The sequence below is a fragment of the Nerophis lumbriciformis genome, linkage group LG04 (genome assembly GCF_033978685.3).
Source record: "Nerophis lumbriciformis linkage group LG04, RoL_Nlum_v2.1, whole genome shotgun sequence".
In the NCBI taxonomy this organism is placed as follows: domain Eukaryota; kingdom Metazoa; phylum Chordata; class Actinopteri; order Syngnathiformes; family Syngnathidae; genus Nerophis; species Nerophis lumbriciformis.
In genome coordinates this window covers 56,498,638-56,519,567 of record NC_084551.2, presented here as the reverse complement: position 1 = coordinate 56,519,567, position 20,930 = coordinate 56,498,638, and the positions used below count along the sequence as shown (strand labels likewise).

The following is a 20,930-nucleotide window of genomic DNA, read 5'->3' as shown; positions in this document are numbered from 1 at the left end:
CCCTTCTTCTCCAGTGTGCTTCACCGGGATGTCGAAAGTGAGCGTCCATGTTGGTGGTGTGTTTGTTTATTTACAACGCACATAGCAGCATTATATGCTCACTAGGGGCATGCCTTTAGCGTCCTCTCTCACCTGAAACCTTCACCCTATAACGGCTGCATGGTGTCCTCAGTCACGTCCGCCTTTCCTCCATATAAACAGCGTGCCGGCACAGTCACATAACATCTACGGCTTTTGGAACTCAGTGCACACACAACAACCTATCTGGATTCCATAATGAATCGGTTCGATAATGGCATCGACATGGATCATTTCTTAACGAACATCATCCTTAGGTACGCGGCACCATTTAGCCTTTCTCCAAGAAAAGTGCCCTACTTTTGTGTTGTTTTCGGCTGCAAAAAGTATAAACGTTTCTTCAGAGTTCCCCGGGAGGTAATCAAGAATGGCAGAAGAGTGCAAGATTTTACAAAACAGCGAGAAAATTAGCAAGCACTCCAGTGGAAGAATGCATGACTTTGCCGTGATCACTTCGTTAAAAAGGTTTGGTATTCATCAAGCTGGGCAGGGTTTCTCCTAGACTGCCAAGATACCTGTGGCGGTGGGGGCGTGGTCACCATAACAGAGTAATTTGCAAAATTTGCTATTATGTTTCATTAAAAATGTTCATAAACACTTTTTAAAATCTGTTACCCTATTTTTCGGACTATAAGGCGCACTTAAAATCCTTTAATTTTCTCAAAAATGGACAGTGCGACGAATGTACAGAATACTTCTGGTTGTGTTTACCGACCTGGACGCTATTTTATTTGGTACATGGTGTAATAAGTGTGACCAGTAGATGGCAGTCACACAGAGATATGTGTAGACTGCAAGATGACGCCAGTAAACAACACCAAAGCTTTAAATGTTTCATTGAGAATATAGAACATTAAAAACGGTACTCAAACTGTCAAAATGTTTTAGTACGACTTTGAAGCCGCGCCGCTTGATGGATTGTCGGAGAATTATGGCTACCAAAGTCAGACGTACTGTGCTTCAACATACGGTATTATTATGTGTTGAAGAGCTCATTTAGCCTACTGGTGTGTATTTATAAATTGTTGATTTATATAGGCTAGTAAGGTAAAGTTTTGTACCTGACCCGGCACACGCCAGGGGACACCACCATCCCAACAATCCATATGACACGTCACAGATGACGTCACACTAACATCACGTGACACCTCTGATGAAGGCTGCAGACGCAAGGTAGCCAAAACTTGTCAGGTACAAAACTTTACCTGTCTAGCCTATATAAATCAACCATTTATAAATACGGTATTATAATGGTGCGTGTATAAGGACCCCAAAATGTCACCTATCAGGAGACATTATCTGGCTTTTTGTCTCGCAATATTATGCAAAACCAACTTTTCTTACCTATTGGTACCTGCTGATGTGTGTTTGGGATCTACTTAAGTCCTGAAAATTTGCGGCTGTCCGCCATTGTAGTCCGTAGTCGATAAACGTATCTTTCTCCATCTTCTTGTTATGGGACATTCATCTTTTGCTGTTGCCATTTCTAATATAAAGTAGCGTACAGTTCTAACTTATATCTGTCAGTAAACTCACTATGGAAACACTAAAACATACCGGTGTAGTGAATTTACATTTTTCACCCACGGAACTTTCGTTTTAAGAGAGTTCCAGTCGCACTGGTTTTTCCACGCGATCAAAGTCTAAATGTCATTAATCTAGAGGCTTAGTGGCCACATGCGTGGACAGCACCCTTTAGCTCTTATTTCCAAAATTGTGTACACTACTGAATTGGGGTCTTATGGCCGCTTTTGTGGACACTTATACTGCTATCTGGTGGTGTCAGAAAAGTATAACACAATGGAATTTGGAAAAAAAAGGTGTAAAAATAAGAGTTAGCATGTCACTAAACATGAAGTACATGTTTGTGTACTTATGGACTAAATACATCATATCGAAAGATGATTCTTAGTTTTTATTCTAATTAGGGTCCAATAAGCCCAAATAGCAAATAGATATAAAAAAAAGCATGTAAACAAACAGCTTGGGCATTACGAGGTTAAAACAGTTAGCTCCATCTTTTGACACTTCTTCCACTCCCGTCCTTGCACGCTACACCGCTACAACAAAGATGAAGGGGAGAAGACGCTGTCGCAGTGGAGGCACGTAAAGAAGACCATCCACAAAACGGTGCATCCTGAAGCGACTTGAAGATGATGTGTAAAACATGCAACATTTTGAGCAAAGAACCACCATTACATGTTATGTAGACCACAAGGAAGTCTTTTACATTTAGATAATAATCATAATATGAATCCTTTAATGCGCCTTATAATCAGGTGCGCCTTTTGTATGAACATAGACCTGAATAGATCCGCTCATCAGCAGTGCGCCTTATAATCTGGTGAGCCCTATGGTCTGGAAAATACGGTATGAATTAGTATTAACATATATTGATTGTTTTGCCACATTTACAAGTGTTGCTGCTTATTGTACAATGTACTACTACTAGCAAGAGACTACCAGTACTTCTGTCCTTCCATGTCCCTGACTGAAGAGGCGAGCATGATGTCACACTTGCTTGGCGCTGCTCTAGTTGGACTTTCTCTTCTTAAAAGCCGCCATTGTCCCCTTAATATTTTCACATTTTGTAGATGGCTGTTCACGGGTATATCTGGGATATATTAAAATTACGTCCACATGGCAGACACGTTCATACTGCAACGACCATCTGGCGTGGTTTGGATTTGATGTCAGTTTTTTCCCATTTTAGCAAACACACCATCCATGCCTAAGAGGTGATTGGCGGAGAATGAGGAAGTGTTGTTGTATTGTGTTTGAGTTTATTTGGAACATGCATGCATATAACATGATACATCACAATTTCCAGTTTCTCTTTTCAACATGTTCGAAAAGGAGTAGGAAGAAGCAAAGCTTTTAATCCTACTCCTTTTCTTTTACATAACAGTTGCTAAAACTTTTGTTCACTTCCTGTTCAATTTATTCACAATATACTCCATAAGTAATAACAATAAAAATACATAAATAAATATTTCTCCGTGAAGTAAGCTATATTACATATGGTAAGATGAGTAAGTTTATTTTGAAAATGAATGGATGGATGGAATAAATTCAGAATGTTTATCATGGTTCATCTTCTTTGTACTTTGTAAACACTAAGTTTGAAGAGTGTCTTGAAGTGGATCATATTAGTACATTGTTTTGAGTTCTTTGCTTAATCCATTCCATCATTTAATTCCACATACTGATATACTGAAGGTCTGAAGTGTTGTGCGTGCATACAAATGTTTTAAGTTACATTTTTCTCTAAGATTATAGTTCTCTTTTTTTGAGAAGAATTGTTGTATATTCTTGGGTAGCAGGTTATAGTTTGCTTTGTGTATCATTTTAGCTGTTTGCAAATTCACTATGTAGTGGAATTTCAGTATTTTTGATTCAATAAATAAAGGTCTTGTATGTTCTCTATATCCAACAGTATGTATTATTATAACAGCAGCCCTTTGAGACACTTGTGATTTAGAGCTATATAAATAAACATTGATTGATTGATTGATATTTTTTGTAACACAGTTAATGAATGAAGTGTACTTTTGTAGTTATTTCCCCATATTTCTACACAATAACTCAGATATGTAACACTAGCGAGTAGATAATATGAAGTGATTTTTTGGTCTAGAACATGTTTTGCTCTATTCACTATTGACGTGTTTCTTGCTACTTTATGTTGTATCTTTTTTACATGAGATTTCCAGTTTGTGTGTGTCCGGAGACGAAAGTGTTTGCATTGGAGGTAAAACCTGTTTGAATAGTGCCTTTTGTTATAGGATTGGTAATAAATGTTCAAAATAGCGTCAGACTGTGTGTGATTTCTTCTGGGGGCTACAATATATTATTGAATTTGTTTTCAATTAAGAAACACCCTAATTTTAAAGGTGTGGTGGTAATAAAAATGCAGTGGTAGCACGCCACATTCAATTACATTAAGGGGAAACCCTGCTTTGACACAGAACGCCACTGTTGGCATTGGACAGCAGACTAACCTTTTCCAGGGCAATACGTGCGTGACACTCGTACACGTCCACAGTGAAGTCGGTACGAACTCCTTGGACCTGAACACAACACAACTTTTTGTTAGGTAAACAAAATGGGTCAAAACTAGGGCTGTAAAATATGCAGAGTACTACCGTGAGGTCCTGCCGTATGGACTTCATCTGTTCACAGGCGTAAGTGTAGTCCTGGTTGGTTTTCCAGTCAGCTTTCACAGCCTGTAAAGATTTCCTCAACACCTGCATGACAGGAAGAAACATTGTCAGCCATGTTTAACTCCGCCAACATCCCTTTCAAGCAGTAGCTTACATGAATGGGGCGAACAGTGGAGGGGTCGGGGGCACAGGTGAGCCTCAGGTACCGCTTGGTGATGTCCTGACACGTTCCGACAATAGGGCAGTCCTCCCAGCTAAGGCTCTCCTGTGTCCCGTCGGGCAGGTCAAAGGAATTTATAGACAGCACCAGAGGCTCGGTGCGAAGCTGCTTCTGGAAACGCGCTGCTCTGCTCAGCTTTTTGGCTTCCCTGTCGGGGTCATGGAAGTCAAGACCAGCGTTACCACCTTTTCTCTTCTTACCAGCGCCTGCACCAGAGTCATCCGTGTTTCTAGAAAAGAGACAGAGAGAATATTCAAACGGTGTACATATTAGAGGTGTCAAAAAACAACAACGAATGAATCACAATTCTTATTTGTAACGATTCATAAAAAAAAATTAAAACTCAATTAAAAAAACAAGAATCTGTCCTGTCCATCCACTCAGACACATCATATAGTAGATGTAGATGGTCTCTATCTGCTGTACACATTTATTTTAGAAAAGAGAAGTGTTGGATACTTCTCTTGTTGCCTTATTTGTATTTGACTTTATTAAATGTTTGTGTAGAATTTTTTTTAAACAAAACCAGTTTTCTTTTAAGTATTATAGGCATTCAACAGAAGTGTTTACTTCATAGAGGAACGTAGTTACCGTATTTTTCGGATTATAAGTCGCAGTTTTTTTTCATAGTTTGGCCGTGGGACTAATGTGTCAAATTATTAACACATTACCGTAAAATATCAAATATTATTATATCTCATTCGCGTAAGAGACGAAGCAAATGTCCGCAATCGTTACACACACATCAGCAATCGTCACACACATCAACCAATAAGAATTCGGTGGGGGCGGGTCATGGCAGAAGTGCATTGTGGGTCATGGGATGCTAACTGCTGCTACATCTGTAGCTATTAAAATGGATTATTTCAACATTGGCGATAACTTATAAAAACTGAGAAGGGCTGAACTAAAATGGCACCGAAAAGGAAATCATATACTGCAGATTACAAGCTGGACGTAGTGAAATATGCAGCAGAAAACGGCGACCGAGCAGCAGAAAGAAAGGAAACGGCGCATACCAGAGGCGACACCGGGGAGGAAGATTTCATGGGATTTAGCGATCGGGAGTGACAGATTGTTTGGTAAACGTATAGCATGTTCTATATGTTATAGTTATTTGAATGACTCTTACCATAATATGTTACGTTAACATACCAGTTGGTTATTTATGCCTCATATAACGTACACTTATTCAGCCTGTTGTTCACTATTCTTTATTTATTTTAAATTGCCCTTCAAATGTCTATTCTTGGTGTTGGCTTTTATCAAATAAATTTCCCCCAAAAATGCGACTTATACTCCAGTGCGACGTATATGTTTTTTTCCTTCTTTATTGTGCATTTTCGGCCGGTGCGACGTATACTCCGGAGCGATTTATAGTCCGAAAAATACGGTAATCATAGAACTGGCACCGAATGTTATTAAAAAGTCTTGGTTTTAAAATCGATTCTCAATCGAATCGTTAGCCCCAAGAATCAAATCGTGTGGTGCCCAAAGATTCACATATCACCAGGTTGTAGGGATAGGTACCAAATCCGGTACTTTTTTTAGTCACAATTCATGTAAAATCTAACGGTGCCATGTTACCTGTGTTGCACGTGACGTCATGTCCAGTTGCAGATTTGAACTAAGTATGTAGTGAAAAACGATCATAACTGCAGTAAATCCCCCAACGGTTAGTATTACTGTTTTAAATGAAAACGATCAAAAAACTGTGACTGATAACTGCCCTCGAAAAACTCAGACTGACCGGTGCTAGCTTAAATGCTAACATAAAAACCAAAAACATTAACGTCGTCCCCATCAAGGAACGACATGTCTCAATCTAAATTTAAATAAACACCTTACTGTCTGAACAACAAGGATATTCAATTGATTATTTAATTCAACCTCCAAGCTGTGCTGTCACGGCACAGAAAGATCCCTCCGAGAACTACCAGACACAGGTGGTTTTATGGTGCGTTCAAGGGCCACTGAAAAGAGTAGGACAACAAAAAAGTAGTTTGCCACAAACAATAATACGTTTTATTTGCAACGCACTTTTCATTGAAATAAATGTTAAAGTCCTGAAGTACAAAGCAATATTTCAAACAAAAAGCTTAGCCTTCAAAACAGATATAATACTAAGACTAAAAGACTATCAGTGAAGCATAAGTAGTAACAAGACATGCAAAACAGTGGCTTTTCAAACAGTATTTATTTTAGTTTTTTGTTTTTGATCCTAACATTTCAGTGTACCGTATTTTCCGCACCATTAGCCGCACCTAAAAACCACAAATTTACTCAAAAGCTGACAGTGCGGCTTTTAACCCGGTGCGCTTTATATATGGATAAATATTAAGATTCATTTTCATAAAGTTTCGATCTCGCAACTTAGGTAAACAGCCGCCATCTTTTTTCCCGGTAGAACAGGAAGCGCTTCTTCTTCTACGCAAGCAACCGCCAAGGTAAGCACCCGCCCCCATAGAACAGGAAGCGCTTCTTCTTCTACTGTAAGCAACCACCCGCCCCCGGAAGAAGAAGAAAAAACGCGCGGATATCACCGTACGTTTCATTTCCTGTTTACATCTGTAAAGACCACAAAATGGCTCCTACTAAGCGACAAGGATCCGGTTCATGAAAAGACGCAATCTCTCCATCCGCACACGGATTACTACCGTATTTCACAGCAACTGATATTCCTGTGAACCGCACTGTGGAACGGGAGCACGTACGGTGAATATTCGCACCACAGGGAATGAGAAGTCATCCTTCACTGTGGTTCTAGCTTGCCATGCTAACTTCCACCCATGGTGATATTCAAAAGGAAGACCTTGCCAAAAGAGACCTTTCCAGCCGGCGTCATCATAAAAGCTAACTCGAAGGGATGGATGAAGAAAAGATGAGCGAGTGGTTAAGGTAAGTTTAAGTTTACGCGAAGAGGCCGGGTGGCTTTTTTCACGCAGCTCTGTCCATGTTGATATACGTATGTTTGTGATTGCACATTTGCGTACATTTTGGGAGTGAACAGAGTTGTTAGAACGCTAGTTTTTAATATATTATTAAAGTTTGACTGACCTATCTGACTGTTTTTTTGACATTCCTTTAGCGCAGTTAGATGCGGCTTACAACACGGGGCGGCTTATTGGTGGACAAAGTTTTGAAATATGCCGTTCATTGAAGGCGCGGCTTTTAACCCAGGGCGCCTTATGATGCGGAAAATACGGTATGTACAGTGAGGTCCACAAGTATTTGCACACGCTGCAATTTTGCAAGTTCTCCCACTTAGAAATTAGGGAGAGGTCTGAAATGTTCATCATAGATGTATTTCCACTGTTGGAGACATAATCTAAAAAGAAAAATCCGGAAATCACATTGTATGATTTTTTTAATGATTTATTTGTATTTTACTGGGGTTCATAAGTATTTGCACACACTAGAACATCAGTGTTAATATTTAGTGCAGAATGCAATTACAGAGGTCAAAGGTTTCCTATAGTTCTTCAGCAGGTTTGCAGGGATTTTGGCCCACTCCTCCACACAAATCTTCTCTAGATCTGTCAGGTTTTGGGGCTGTCACACAAAGTTTCAGCTCCCTCCAAAGATTTTCTATTGGATTTAGATCTGGAGACTGGCTAGGCCACTCCAGAACCTTGATATGGAGCCACTCCTTGGTTATCCTGGCTGTCATTGTCATGTTGGAAGACCCAGCCACCACCCATCTTCAATGCTCTGACTGAGGGAAGGAGGTTCTTGGCCAAAATCTCACAATACATGGCCCCGTTCATCCTCTCCTTAATACAGTGCAGTCGTCCTGTCCCCTTTGCTGAAAAGCACCCCCAAAGCATGATGCTTCCACCCCCATGCTTCACTGTAGGAATGGTGTTCTTGGGATGATACTCATCCTTTTTCCTCCAACCCGACGAGTGGAGTTTATACCAAAAAGTTCTATTTTGGTCTCATCTGACCACATGACTTTCTCCCATGACTCCTCTGGATCATCCAGATGGCCATTGGCAAACTTCAGACATGGGCTGACTTAAACAGGGGAACCTTCCGTGCGATGCAAGATTTTAAAGCACTATACTGATAGTAGCCTTGGAAACAGTGGTCCCAGCTCTCTTCAGGTCATTCACCAGCTCCTGCCGTGTAGTTCTGGGCTGATTACTCACTTTACTTATCATTAGTGATGTCCCACGAGGAGAGATCTTACATGGAGCCCCAGTACGAGGTAGATTAGCAGTCATGTTTAGCCTCTTCCATGTTCTAACAATTGCTGCTACAGTTGATTTATTCTCACCAAACGGCTTCCCAATTGTCCCAAAACCTTTTCCAGATTTGTGGAGCTCTACAATTTTGTCTCTGGTCTCTTGACAGCTCTTTGCGTGACTTTAATGAGCTCAAAGGGGTGGTGGGTGGGTGATTAGTTGTGGGGTAAAAGTGGACTTTTTTTAAATGTAGACTGACAGCTCTTTGAGAGTCATAATTCTTGCTGATTCTCATGTGTGCAAATACTTACGAACCCCAGTAATATACAAATAAATCATAAAAAAAAAAATCACACAATGTGATTTCCGGATTTTTCTTTTTAGATGATGTCTCTAACAGTGGAAATACATCCATGAACATTTCAGACCTCTCCCTGATTTCTAAGTGGGAGAACTTGCAAAATTGCAGGGTGTGCAAATACTTGTGGACCTCACTGTATAAATACTTTTTGAGCACAATATTGCAATTATAATAACACTGCTAATCTTTTGTCACAATAACCATGACAGTGCTGCACAGTGCGATAAAATTACTCGCAAATGCGACTAAAAAATAGACGGTGCGAGTTTAAAAAACAACCAGTCGCACATGTGCGCAAAAGGATTTCAACCCTTATATCGCATTTTGTTCCTAAAATAAATACACCCGAATTTGATAAAACTAAAATGAAATTTCCGCTTATCTGTATAGCATGTATAGCATCAGCAAGGACAGCACACACCCTGGCTTCCACCTGTTCGACCTGCTACCATCGGGCAGGCGCTATAGGTGCATCAGAGCCAGAACAAACAGACTCAGAGACAGCTTCTTTCCCAAATCTGTCACCATCTTGAACTCTAACTTATAATAATAATTCACCCCTATACAATATCCTACCCTAATACCCTACTGTGCAATATTACCCTTCGAGTGCAATACGTCCGACACTGATTGTTATTTATTACTCCGGTACTCTTGTCTTGTTCTGTATATTGTACAGTATTTTGTATTTCTATAGTGTTTTGTATATTGTACAGGATTGCTTATTATTTTTATTGGATAGTAGTCTGTTTATTTCAATTGTTAGTTTTTTCTTTATTACATGTTGTGTAATTACATTTATTTTTACCCCATATTTGTTCCCACTACCGCACCGGAAATTGAAGTCCTTAATGTCGTAATATGCAAATATAATGACAATAAAGTCCATTCTATTCTATGTTTGAAAAAAATGTAAACTATAACCAAATGATGGATCACTCGCGCTAAAGGCTGTGTGCTCACACACTCGATCCAACACAGATGAAACTACATATTAGTTGAAGGAAATGGTCAGTAAGATGCGTTTTTTCCACCACCACTGGACACAAACTGCACTGCATGCTAGTAACTCCGAGGGTCGGATGGAATATTGAACAACAAATCCATGATAGAAGTGACAAAGTTGTCATTCAAATAATACTATGTTTGTTGACAAGAACATACTGCTATGGAAGCACATTCACTCTACTTATTAGGCAGAGGTAACACAAACCAGTGAAAGATTCTAAATAACTGCAGTCAGAGCCGACAAACTGCCGCTGCTAGCCTGCTAAGCTAACAAAAACAGCTCAAACAGTCTGCTAAGTGGACTCACTGACGTCACAAGGCAACAGGCACCGCCTTTTAAAAGGCACATGCTGAAAACTTAACTGCTTTAAGCCAGATATTTGAAGTTAATTTTTTAGGTAACATTAATTATTTATTAAAGAGTAGGGCAAAAAAAATTGTCATGATTAATTTTTGATATCATCCGATCTCGATTAATATTACGATTTTTTATTTTTTTTAAATGAAAGTGGATAGTCATGTGCAGGATTATAGCGAGTACCGTTGCATCCCTACTGTAGTATGTTGTAACAGACATTTCCACCATGTTTGATTGAGGTAATATATGCTGACAGCTGTCATTTTGTTCATATCTATAAGCGTGTTTACGAGAAGAGAAACCCACGCTCGGTTCCAGAGTATCAAAGAGTAGTTCCGCTGGCAAATCAATTACATTTTGTAGTAAATTAAGAAGTAACTATAATGATTTCCAGAAGCCAGCCTGTCACGCAGCATCATGAAGTAGTTGGCAGGTTGGTGTTCCAGGCTAACATCTTTGTGTGTTTATTGTTAAAGGTTAATAATGTTCATGTTGCTGCTGACCTTTAAACATGTCCTCTTAAACCACATTTTGTTCTTTTGTGTTTTGTTAGCTGAAGAATTGAGCATAGATAAATGCTTTTTTAAAGAAGATCCTATAGAATATCCTACCCCAATACCCTACTGTGCAATATTACCCTTCGAGTGCAATACGTCCGACACTGATTGTCATTACTGTATTACTCCGGTACTCCGGTTCTGTATATTGTACAGTATTTTGTATATTGTACAGGATTGCTTATTGTTTTTATAGGATAGTAGTCTGTTTATTTAAATTCTTATTTTTTATCTTTATTACTTATGTGACTTATTTTTATTCCATATTTGTTTCCACTACCGCACCTTAAATTGGAGTCCTTAATCTCTTTAAATGCAAATATAATGACAATAACGTCTATTCTATTCTATTGGAGATTATATTTGACTATTCTTATATTATTTTTCAAGGCTTTTTTTTCTTACCTGTGATCCTATTATGCTAAACCTACTTTTCTTACTTGTTGGTCCCTGTTTTTGTGCATTTGGGATCTGTCCCGAAAATTTAAAAACTAAGCATGGTAAGGATATTTAATTACATCACCTGATATTTCCATTTATGGGTTAGTTCATGGGCCAAACTTTATGGGGATATGGGATTTAATCCATATAGCCCAGCCCTACACTTGTGTTAGCAACAGTGCTAGCACAGTTTAGGGATGTTCTCCGTGTTTAATTCCACCCATCCATTTTCTACAGCTTATTCCCTTCGGGGTCGCGGGGGGCGCTGGAGCCTATCTCAGCTACAATCGGGCTAATTGAGCGTTAAAAATACAAAAGTGGCAAAAATGATGTCCCGGGAATTGGTACCATATCGGTTCAAGGGTGAAAGGTACTCATCCCTACTATCATTACTATTTACCTCCTTCCCCGGCTGGCTTTTCCCCTTCCTCGTCCCCGCTCTCCATGTCCTCGGTCCCGGTCGCCGCCACGCCCACGACCGCCTTTCTGGTTACGTCTCGACAGCTGAGGTCGAAGGTCACTGGAAAGGCTGCTGTCTGAGTGGGAGCCAGAATCGCTGGGGCATACCAAGAATAGAATGACTGAGTTAAAAAACTAACAAACACTGAAGTAAATGGATTATAGGAGTATTAATAAAGTGTCTTGTACCTGCGCCGGTGCCTTTGGTTGCTGCGGTCACGGTTTCTGCCGTGGTTGGGGGAGGGGGAGCGCGAGGAAGAGTGGGATGAACTGGTAGATGGACTCCGTTGAGAAAAGATATTCCTGTAATGTCCTAATCTGTGACCTCTGCCTCGCGACGCAGCAGCTGTACTTGCACCTCGACTGGCTGAGTGGTCTGCACCTCTGACTGCCAGCCAGCGAGACGGCTTGCCCTTCAAACTGTAAGGTAACATGAGTGGTCATGCTCGCCATGCACGTGTTCTGCAAGTCTGGCGACTAAACCTACTCTGGCAAGGGCTCCCGGTCCCAGTCGATGGTGTAAGCAGAGCCATCCTTTAAGCGGTCCTGCAGAACCTCCTTGAGGACCTTCTCCGTGCGATCTTTGTCGTCCTCCGTCTCGCATGCTGTGAAGCAGCGCTGCACATACTCCTTCATGGCCGGGGGCCAATCCTGGGGTCTGCAGCCAACACAAACAAGACTGCGGGTCGAACTGTCCCTCAATCAAAAAAGCTGTGACACATGTAGGGCTGCGCAATAATACATTGTCAATATAAATCCCGACACGTAATTGATATCAATGAAAAAAAGTTTGATTGTTTTTTCTTCTTCTTGGTGGGAAGAAACCGGAAGTTGTGAAGCAAGGTTGGTTGCATGAACAAAGGCACCTGCTCTCTGGTAATTGAGCCACGCAGGAAGAGATCATTTATCATTATTCCAATTTTTTTTTTGGTTAAAGAATATAACTTAGGTGCCCCAACTTTAAAGGGTCTGTTTACAACTTCCTCACAATAAGATTTTTCAAAGCAAAACAATTTTAACAAGAGCACCACCGCGTTACCATTAACAGAACACAATTACAAAGTTTTAGCAAGAACATATTTTACCAGCCTGAATAAAATGGTTGGTGTTTAGGGCGGTCACTAACCAGCACGTACGCGCAGGGAGCACATGCACACATACAAAAGCAGGACAAGAGATGCAGCTGACAATTGTCTGTCATGTTATCATAGAATATACATTCAATGACAGCTAGCAGTAGCTATCCAAACTGCTAATATCAGCCAACAACACATTAAGCTAATACGCGTGCATGTGTTACGTACGTAATGTCGTCATTACGTGAGAAGCCGTAAGAGGGCGAAATATATACACTGTGTAAACACATTGGAAAGTTGGCGCCCTGTAGACATCTGTGTAAATGTTGCAAACAGCCCTTTTTAAGCATTTCTTACGTATTTCTAATTTTTGCACCTTCATATTAAAAGCTTATTGTTACGTTTTCATTTTAGAATTGCAGTTTTCCATGCTTTGTTGACAATTGCTCTCATTCTGCCTTGATGATTAGAGAAAGTTACATTTGAAATTAAAATGTTTACATATTTTTCTCCTGCTGCTTATTTTTCATAGGTCATAAAAAATATCAACAATTATCAATACTGACCGATGTAAAACACTTTGATACAGTTTTAAGCTGTATCGCCCAGCCCTAGACAGATGCCGTGTCAAGCAGAGTCCTTACCGTGTCTGAGGTGTAGCACTGGCACTCACAGGAGAAGATGGGGCTGGATTTAGTCCTGAAGGCTGCTCACTAGCAGGAAATGCCTGGCTAGAAACCTGGTGAGGCCTCTTGGGGATATTGAACTTCAAAGAGGCCGTGCCAGGTGACTCTGTGGGGAAATACAACTGTAAATAGCAGCTCCAACCCGATCAGAGGGTAGCTAGAAACAAGTTGACGGCTCACGTTTCATGCGGTGCCACAGCTGCTGCCCTGGGTTTTTGGGTTTATTGGCTTCTCCTCGGCCCATACCTGCTCCATACTTCCCGGCCTGCTGTTGGGATGGACTCTGTAGAGGCTGAAAGTTGCTCTGAGTTTGAAAGCCTGTCCCATAGTTAGTCCTTCCCGGCGAGCAGGAGTTGTACACTTGGCTGGGGTCCCCAGATGGATATGATCCGGAACTGTTGGAATTGTAAACACTGTGCGGTGGAGGAGGGGGGTACTGGGGGGGCAAGGGTGGGGGTGGTGGGGCTGCATTGGGCTTTTCTGAGGTGGTTGGGCTTTGGGAGGGCTGGGGAGTGGCGGGGGGTTGTGGTTGAGAGGGGTAGCTGGGGGGCTGGTCTTCCATTCCAGGCACAGGAGGTGGCTATTGAGAGAAAAGTAGATGTTACTGACAAAAAGACTGGCCATATTGGTCACCTGACAAATAATGGTGTACAACGTGCACACATTCCTACATTAACAGTTAAACGATTGGTATATCTACTAGATATGCAACCATTAGTCGACAATGTCGACAATAAAATTTGTTTACGACAATTTTATTTGTCGACAATAGTCGTGACGTCATCACGTAAAGAGAAAAACTTTTTTTCCTCTTAAAGGTTTTTTTATTTTGAATTTAAGGTATCTAGCTTTCGGACCCATAAGGCGCACCGGATTATAAGGGCCACGCCGAGGAGTGGGTCTATTTTCATACAAAAGGCACACCGGAATATAAGGCGCATTAAAAGGAGTCATATTATGATTTTTTAAATTTAATTAAAACCCTTCCTTGCTCCATAACAAGATAGAGGAAAAAGAAGCTTATCGACTAGTGTTGGCACAGACTACAGGGGCAGACGCACGCAAACTTTCAGGACTTATGCAGATCCCAAATACACATCAGAAGGTAAGAAAAGCTGCTTTTGCACAATTTTGCGAAACAAAGCTCCAGATAATATGTCTGCTAATAGGTGCCATTTTGGGGTCCTTCCAAACTCACCATAATAATACCGTATGTTGAAGCACAGTACGTCTGACTACGATAGCCATAATGCTGCGACAATCCATCAAGCAGCGCAGCTTCTTAGCTTAACCAAAGTCCTACAGAAGCATTTTGACGAATTTTGAGCGCCGTGTGTAATATTCTATATTCTAAATGAAACATTTAAAGTTTTGCTGTTGTTTACTGGCGTCATCTTGCAGTCCACACACATTTCTTATGAGTGACTGCCATCTACTGGTCACACTTATTACACCATGTACCAGATAAAATAGCTTTGAGGTCAGTAAGCACAACCAGAATTATTCTGTACATTAGTAGAACCGGGTTATGAGGGCGCACTATGGATTTTAAAGAAAATGAAAGGATTTTAAGTGCGCCTTATAGTCCTGAAAAGACAGTACCGGTAATAACAAATTTAAAAAGAAATATACAAAAACAATACAATTCAGTTTTACCATTTTGTTTTTAATTCAGTTTTTTACCTTTTACACTTAATTTATCACTATAGTGTGTTTGCTTATTGTGTCAAACCCCTTTGAGGACAAAAATAGAAACATTTTATCAGCATTAAGTGCTGCCAAGCACCCCCGATAGTACATTTTGAAAATCAAGACTACAGTTCCTGCAATAGGGTGCATTTCTACACTATATTTGACCTTTAGATTTAATGTCATCTACTAACCTCCTTTGCCTGTCCTTTTGACACGTACATGTCCCATGTAATGTACCACAGAATGTGTTGTTTTCAAATAGAACATTAACTAACATTACCATTGAAAATGTAATGTAAAATTATATAACATGCATGCAAAAAACTCAAAATAGTTCCCATTTGTCAAATCTATCCTGTAGCCCAACGTCCTCGGTCATATACTTCCAGAATTTTGACTATTGTTTATATCTGTCAGGTCAAAAATATAGTTTATCGTTGGCTATTAATAAATGCTCTAGAACTATGTGTTCGGAATGTAATCATTCAATGTTGTGGCTCGCAGAGCGAATTAGGAACTAAGTGTTCAGAATGATAAGCAGCAAAGTAAAAAGCTGTCAACTTTTTGGCTCTGAGAGCGAATGCAGGCGACAGCAAGTAAGCTAGCTAGATGATGCCAACCAGCGAGCTCAATTTGGCGTACCTGAATGTCACCCTGTCTTGCATTTCAGTGCGGCTATTAGGCAAGAGGAACTGCAAGTACCTAGGCTTGAGGCCAGCGTTCAACAAGGCTGACTGTTGCAAAGCATCGGACATTTTCCAGCATCCTCCTGCATCCGAGGACTTGCAATAAGAGAAAGGCGCCCACATTTTCTGGGCAGCATTCAACTGGCTTCTTCTCTCCAGCAATGCAGTGATATGAAGTTCTGTCACGCCTTCCACAAACTGTAAGGTTCCGTAAATGGCGAGTGGCCCGTCCGTCGGTCACGGAGCCCACAGTCATCATCATCGCAAGACTGCTACAGGAAACTAACGAGCCAAATTCTAGAGTCTGTGAACATTGCTCCAAAGTACAGATTTTGTGTGGATTTATACACAAAAGTAAACACTGAGATGTGCACAGGCAGTAATATATGATAAAACGAGGCGGCAGCTAAGGAAGGACTTCCCTGCTTATCTCTTTATCACAAAAACTATTGTGCAATATTACACTTCGAGTGCAATACATCCGACACTGATTGTTATTACTCCGGTACTCTAGTCTTGTTCTGTATATTGTACAGTATTTTATATATTGTTTTGTATATTGTACAGGATTGCTTATTATTTTTATTGGATAGTAGTCTGTTTATTTAAATTCTTATTTGTTATATTTATTACTGCTTATGTAATTTATTTTTATCCCATATTTGTTTCCACTACCACACCTTAAATTGGAGTCCTCAAGCGGGTAGATGTTGAACAGACAAGCGCAATATGTCACGTATGCTACAAAAAGTAGCATTACTGCTAATTTGTAGCATCATTTGAAAAGTCACCCGCTAGAGAATGAAGAGTGCTTGAAACACCGCAAGTCAACATCTCCGTTCGGTGCCACACCAACAAAATGCCCAAGCAACCATTTCCACATCAACACCGTATGAAAAAAATAGTCAACAGAAGGAGATAACGTCTGCAGGAACCTACCACATAGCGAAGGACATACACTATTTGATTTCCTATTATGCAGCTCATTTTTATTTGACAGTTGCACAAACGTGCACTTTATTTGTTTTGAACTATTGTAGTGGCGTTCTGTACAAAAAGTGCACTTTAATTTAGTGTTGTTTTGATATGTCATCTTAGTGACATCATGCACAAAAGTGCACTAATAGCTTCCATCCATCCATCCATCTTCTTCCGCTAAACCGAGGTCGGGTCACGGGGGCAGCAGCCTAAGCAGGGAAGCCCAGACTTCTCTCTCCCCAGCCACTTCGTCCAGCTCTTCCCGGGGGATCCCGAGGCGTTCCCAGGCCAGCCGGGAGACATAGTTTTCCCAACGTGTCCTGGGTCTTCCCCGTGGCCTCCTACCGGTCGGACGTGCCCTAAACACCTCCCTAGGGAGGCGTTCGGGTGGCATCCCGACCAGATGCCCGAACCACCTCATCTGGCTCCTCTCCATGTGGAGGAGCAGCGGCTTTACTTTGAGCTCCACTCGGATGACAGAGCTTCTCACCCTATCTCTGAGGGAGAGCCCCGCCACCCGACGGAGGAAATTCATTTGGGCCGCTTGTACCCGTGATCTTGTCCTTTCGGTCTTAACCCAAAGCTCATGACCATAGGTGAGGATGGGAACGTAGATCGACCGGTAAATTGAGAGCTTTGTCTTCCGGCTCAGCTCCTTTTTCACCACAACGGATCGATACAGCGTCCGCATTACTGAAGACATCGCACCGATCCGCCTGTCGATCTCACCATCCACTCTTCCCTCACTAATAGCTTGTTTTAAAAAATGTCTCTGACAATCTTGCACTTTCTGTTTTGAAATTACATGAATGTTTGTGCCACTGCTTAACAGTGTTGGGCTAGTTACTAGCAGAGGTGGGACCAAGTCATTGCTTTGCAAGTCACAAGTAAGTCTCAAGTCTTTGCCCTCAAGTCTCGAGTCAAGTCCCGAGTCAAGACAGGGCAAGTCCGAGTCAAGTCGAAAGTCAAGACTGGAAAGTCTCAAGTCAAGTCCCAAGTCCTGCATTTTGAGTTTCGAGTCCTTTCAAGTCGTTTAACCACAGACTAATATATTTACACAGATTGTGTATGCTTTTAAAACGCTGTATTTATTAAAACAAGTGCATTTGAAATTGCAGGGGAAAAGATAGTGCTGACATTGCACTTCAAAATAGCACTATTAACCAGTCATTTTAAACATGTAACTCATTCCTTTACAGAATAAACACATTTGAAAAAAACAAGTGCAACTGTAGTTATTTGCACAAGTGTTAACATTGTATTTCCATGGCATATTGCATTGTAACTAGTTCCACAGCAGTTTCTATCCTGTTCTTACCTTATCTCATTGATCTCATCTCATACTGTATGTGTGTTTATGTGTGCGTACACATGAAAAACATAACAAATATATGAACATAACAATGAACAAAGTTGTACTTTTTAGATGTCAGGACCCTCTGCAATATGTACACATATTCTTAATATAGTATACATTTTAACTGACCTTTATTTGACTATGTTTGTCTTTTTGTAGGTGGCTAAAATACGCGGTGCTGCTGACCGCCGTCTAACGTTACGTTACTGTGTGTGATACATTGACTAACGTAATGTTACTGTGTGTGATACATTGACTAACGTTACGTTACTGTGTGTGATACATTGACTAATGTTACGTTACTGTGTGTGATAAATTGACTAACGTAACGTTATGTGTAGGTACCTCATGCAACCCTCCTTAAAAAAAAAATCACTTGACAAAAAGTATGAAGGTAGCAAACTGCAGTGGACGCAACAGATTGCCGTGTTTGCAATGACGTTATAACCATAGACATCTTATAAGTAGACGCAGCATTGGTTGCTGTGACGTGAGCAATTTGGCCGCCATCTTGAAGTGCTGATGAGGAGCCGGCGAGCAGCCTAAACTGACAGTTGACAGGTAGAAAACAAAGATGCCGGGCTGGTGTTCAGCGTTTTCCTGCTCAAATGAGCGGACTGTTGAAAATAGGAATCGGAGGATTACTTTTCACAAGTAAGATTTAACATTAACGTACTATTGGTTGTCCATCCATCCATCCATTTTCTACCGCTTATTCCCTTTGGGGTCGCGGGGGGCGCTGGAGCCTATCTCAGCTACAATCGGGCGGAAGGCGGGGTACACCCTGGACAAGTCGCCACCTCATCGCAGGGCCAACAGGTTGTATATTATGAAAATAATATTACCACAGAGTTGAGAAGGATCAAAGATCTTCAATATTTGTATGTGAAAATCACAAATAAATCTTCTGGGGGAGGATGACGCCCCTGCAGGGGTTTGGTTTACAAACTTTCAGCCCCACCTAAAACAAAATTCACCAGCCGCCACTGATTATGATGCATTCTCATTTTAGGCAAAGTATACGACAATACTTTCTTAACAGTATAATTGTAACCAGGAATAAGTCTTCAAGTAACAATATTCAAATACTAACATTGTTGGGTAAAACAGAATTTTGTTTTATTCTGAATCCAGTGAAACAGATTGGTGGTTTTAGCTGATATGAAGACTTTCAGGTGTTTATATATGTTTAAGTATTTGGCAGACGCTTTTATCCAAAGCAACTTACATAAAATAATACATATAAAACAATCACTGCAAACATTATCATTTAAGGGAAGAATGTAATAGAAAATATCAATACAAAGTGTCAAGACAGAATAAACTCTCTGCTGCTGCAGCAACAGAGATACAGTCTATAGGTCCCTAAGATATATAGATATCTAATGTATTCATACATTGTTTATGTAGGATACACGCATATGTATATATAACCTAATCATATTGTTTCTTCAACTTAAAAATAGTTTACCGGTACTGTTTTTTTCCCCCCTCTCTGGGATTATATTCCCAGTTTTGATCTCGGACGTCTGGTCACTTATAGCGTATAAGAATATTATATTACTGTTAAGCAAACTATGAATAATAAAACACGCCAAAACATGCGTCTGTTATCATAGCTACACGTATGACAAAAAGGGGGTGAAAATCAGTGGTATTCAGTGAGGTAAGATGAATTAAATGCGCTGACAGTTCATTGCTCCTGCCAAATTAATTGCACTGAGTGGAGCGGATCACCACTCCAAGATGGCGGCCCCGTGCCTCGTCTGTGCCAGTAGGCAGTAGCGCTCTATGCTGCGTCTACTTATAAGATGTCTATGGTTATAACGTTAGCAGTGAATTTATAGCCTCACTGATTTAACTACACAGCAAATAAAAGTCACGTTACTTAGCCAATAAACGTTATCTTACATTCAAAACTTACCCTTCTTTGTGCAACTTCAAATGTCGAACAAAGTTGGAAGTTGTTGCGTCTCCGTATGTAATATTCGAACTGCGTGATTTGCATACGGCAATTCGTTTTTTGTTGACCAAGTCGTAGTTTTTATACCCGAACGAAACCAACTTTGGCATAATTGTTTATCACTGGCACGTTGTTGGACAACTCTTGTTCATTGGTTCTCCTGCAATTTGATTGGCTGAATGCTGCGTGATGAAAACAACGTAGATCTAATTTGATTGGCTGTTGTACTGACAGCACACACGCTGACAGGAACTACACGCTGATAAGACACAGACGAAGAAAATGAAAAATACGGAGCTCTCCCAAATAACTTTTTAAGCTTTGGATTTTGGGGAAAGTAGTCCAAGTGAAGTCACAAGTCATTGATGTTAAAGTCTAAGTCGAGTTGCAAGTCTCTTTACATTTTGTCAAGTCGAGTCTAAAGTCATCAAATTCATGACTCGAGTCTGACTCGAGTCCAAGTCATGTGACTCGAGTCCACACCTCTGGTTACTAGTTACTTAATTTCAAACGTAACTCAGTTACTAACTCAGTTACTTACACCAAAAAGTAATGCGTTACTGTGAAAAGTAACTATATAGTTACTTCTTTTTTTTTAAAGCTCCCATTAATGCCCCTTTAGCCTTCATTTCAGTACTGTTATTGCACTGGAGAATAATA

At 40.6% G+C, this 20,930-nt stretch overlaps 1 protein-coding gene across 2 annotated transcripts in view; it reads right to left on the bottom strand.

Moving 5' to 3' along the window:
* leng8 (leukocyte receptor cluster (LRC) member 8) overlaps window positions 1-20,930 on the bottom strand; it is a 33,008-nt gene that overhangs the window by 2,554 nt on the left and 9,524 nt on the right. For both annotated transcript variants that reach the window (XM_061957772.2, XM_061957781.2), the window contains 8 exons: window positions 13,775-14,174; window positions 13,553-13,700; window positions 12,320-12,490; window positions 12,022-12,252; window positions 11,774-11,929; window positions 4,396-4,690; window positions 4,224-4,325; window positions 4,080-4,148 (listed from right to left, as the gene is read on the bottom strand). In XM_061957772.2, the coding sequence (XP_061813756.2) occupies window positions 4,080-4,148; window positions 4,224-4,325; window positions 4,396-4,690; window positions 11,774-11,929; window positions 12,022-12,252; window positions 12,320-12,490; window positions 13,553-13,700; window positions 13,775-14,174 (1,572 nt within the window). The remainder of the gene's footprint in view (window positions 1-4,079; window positions 4,149-4,223; window positions 4,326-4,395; window positions 4,691-11,773; window positions 11,930-12,021; window positions 12,253-12,319; window positions 12,491-13,552; window positions 13,701-13,774; window positions 14,175-20,930) is intronic.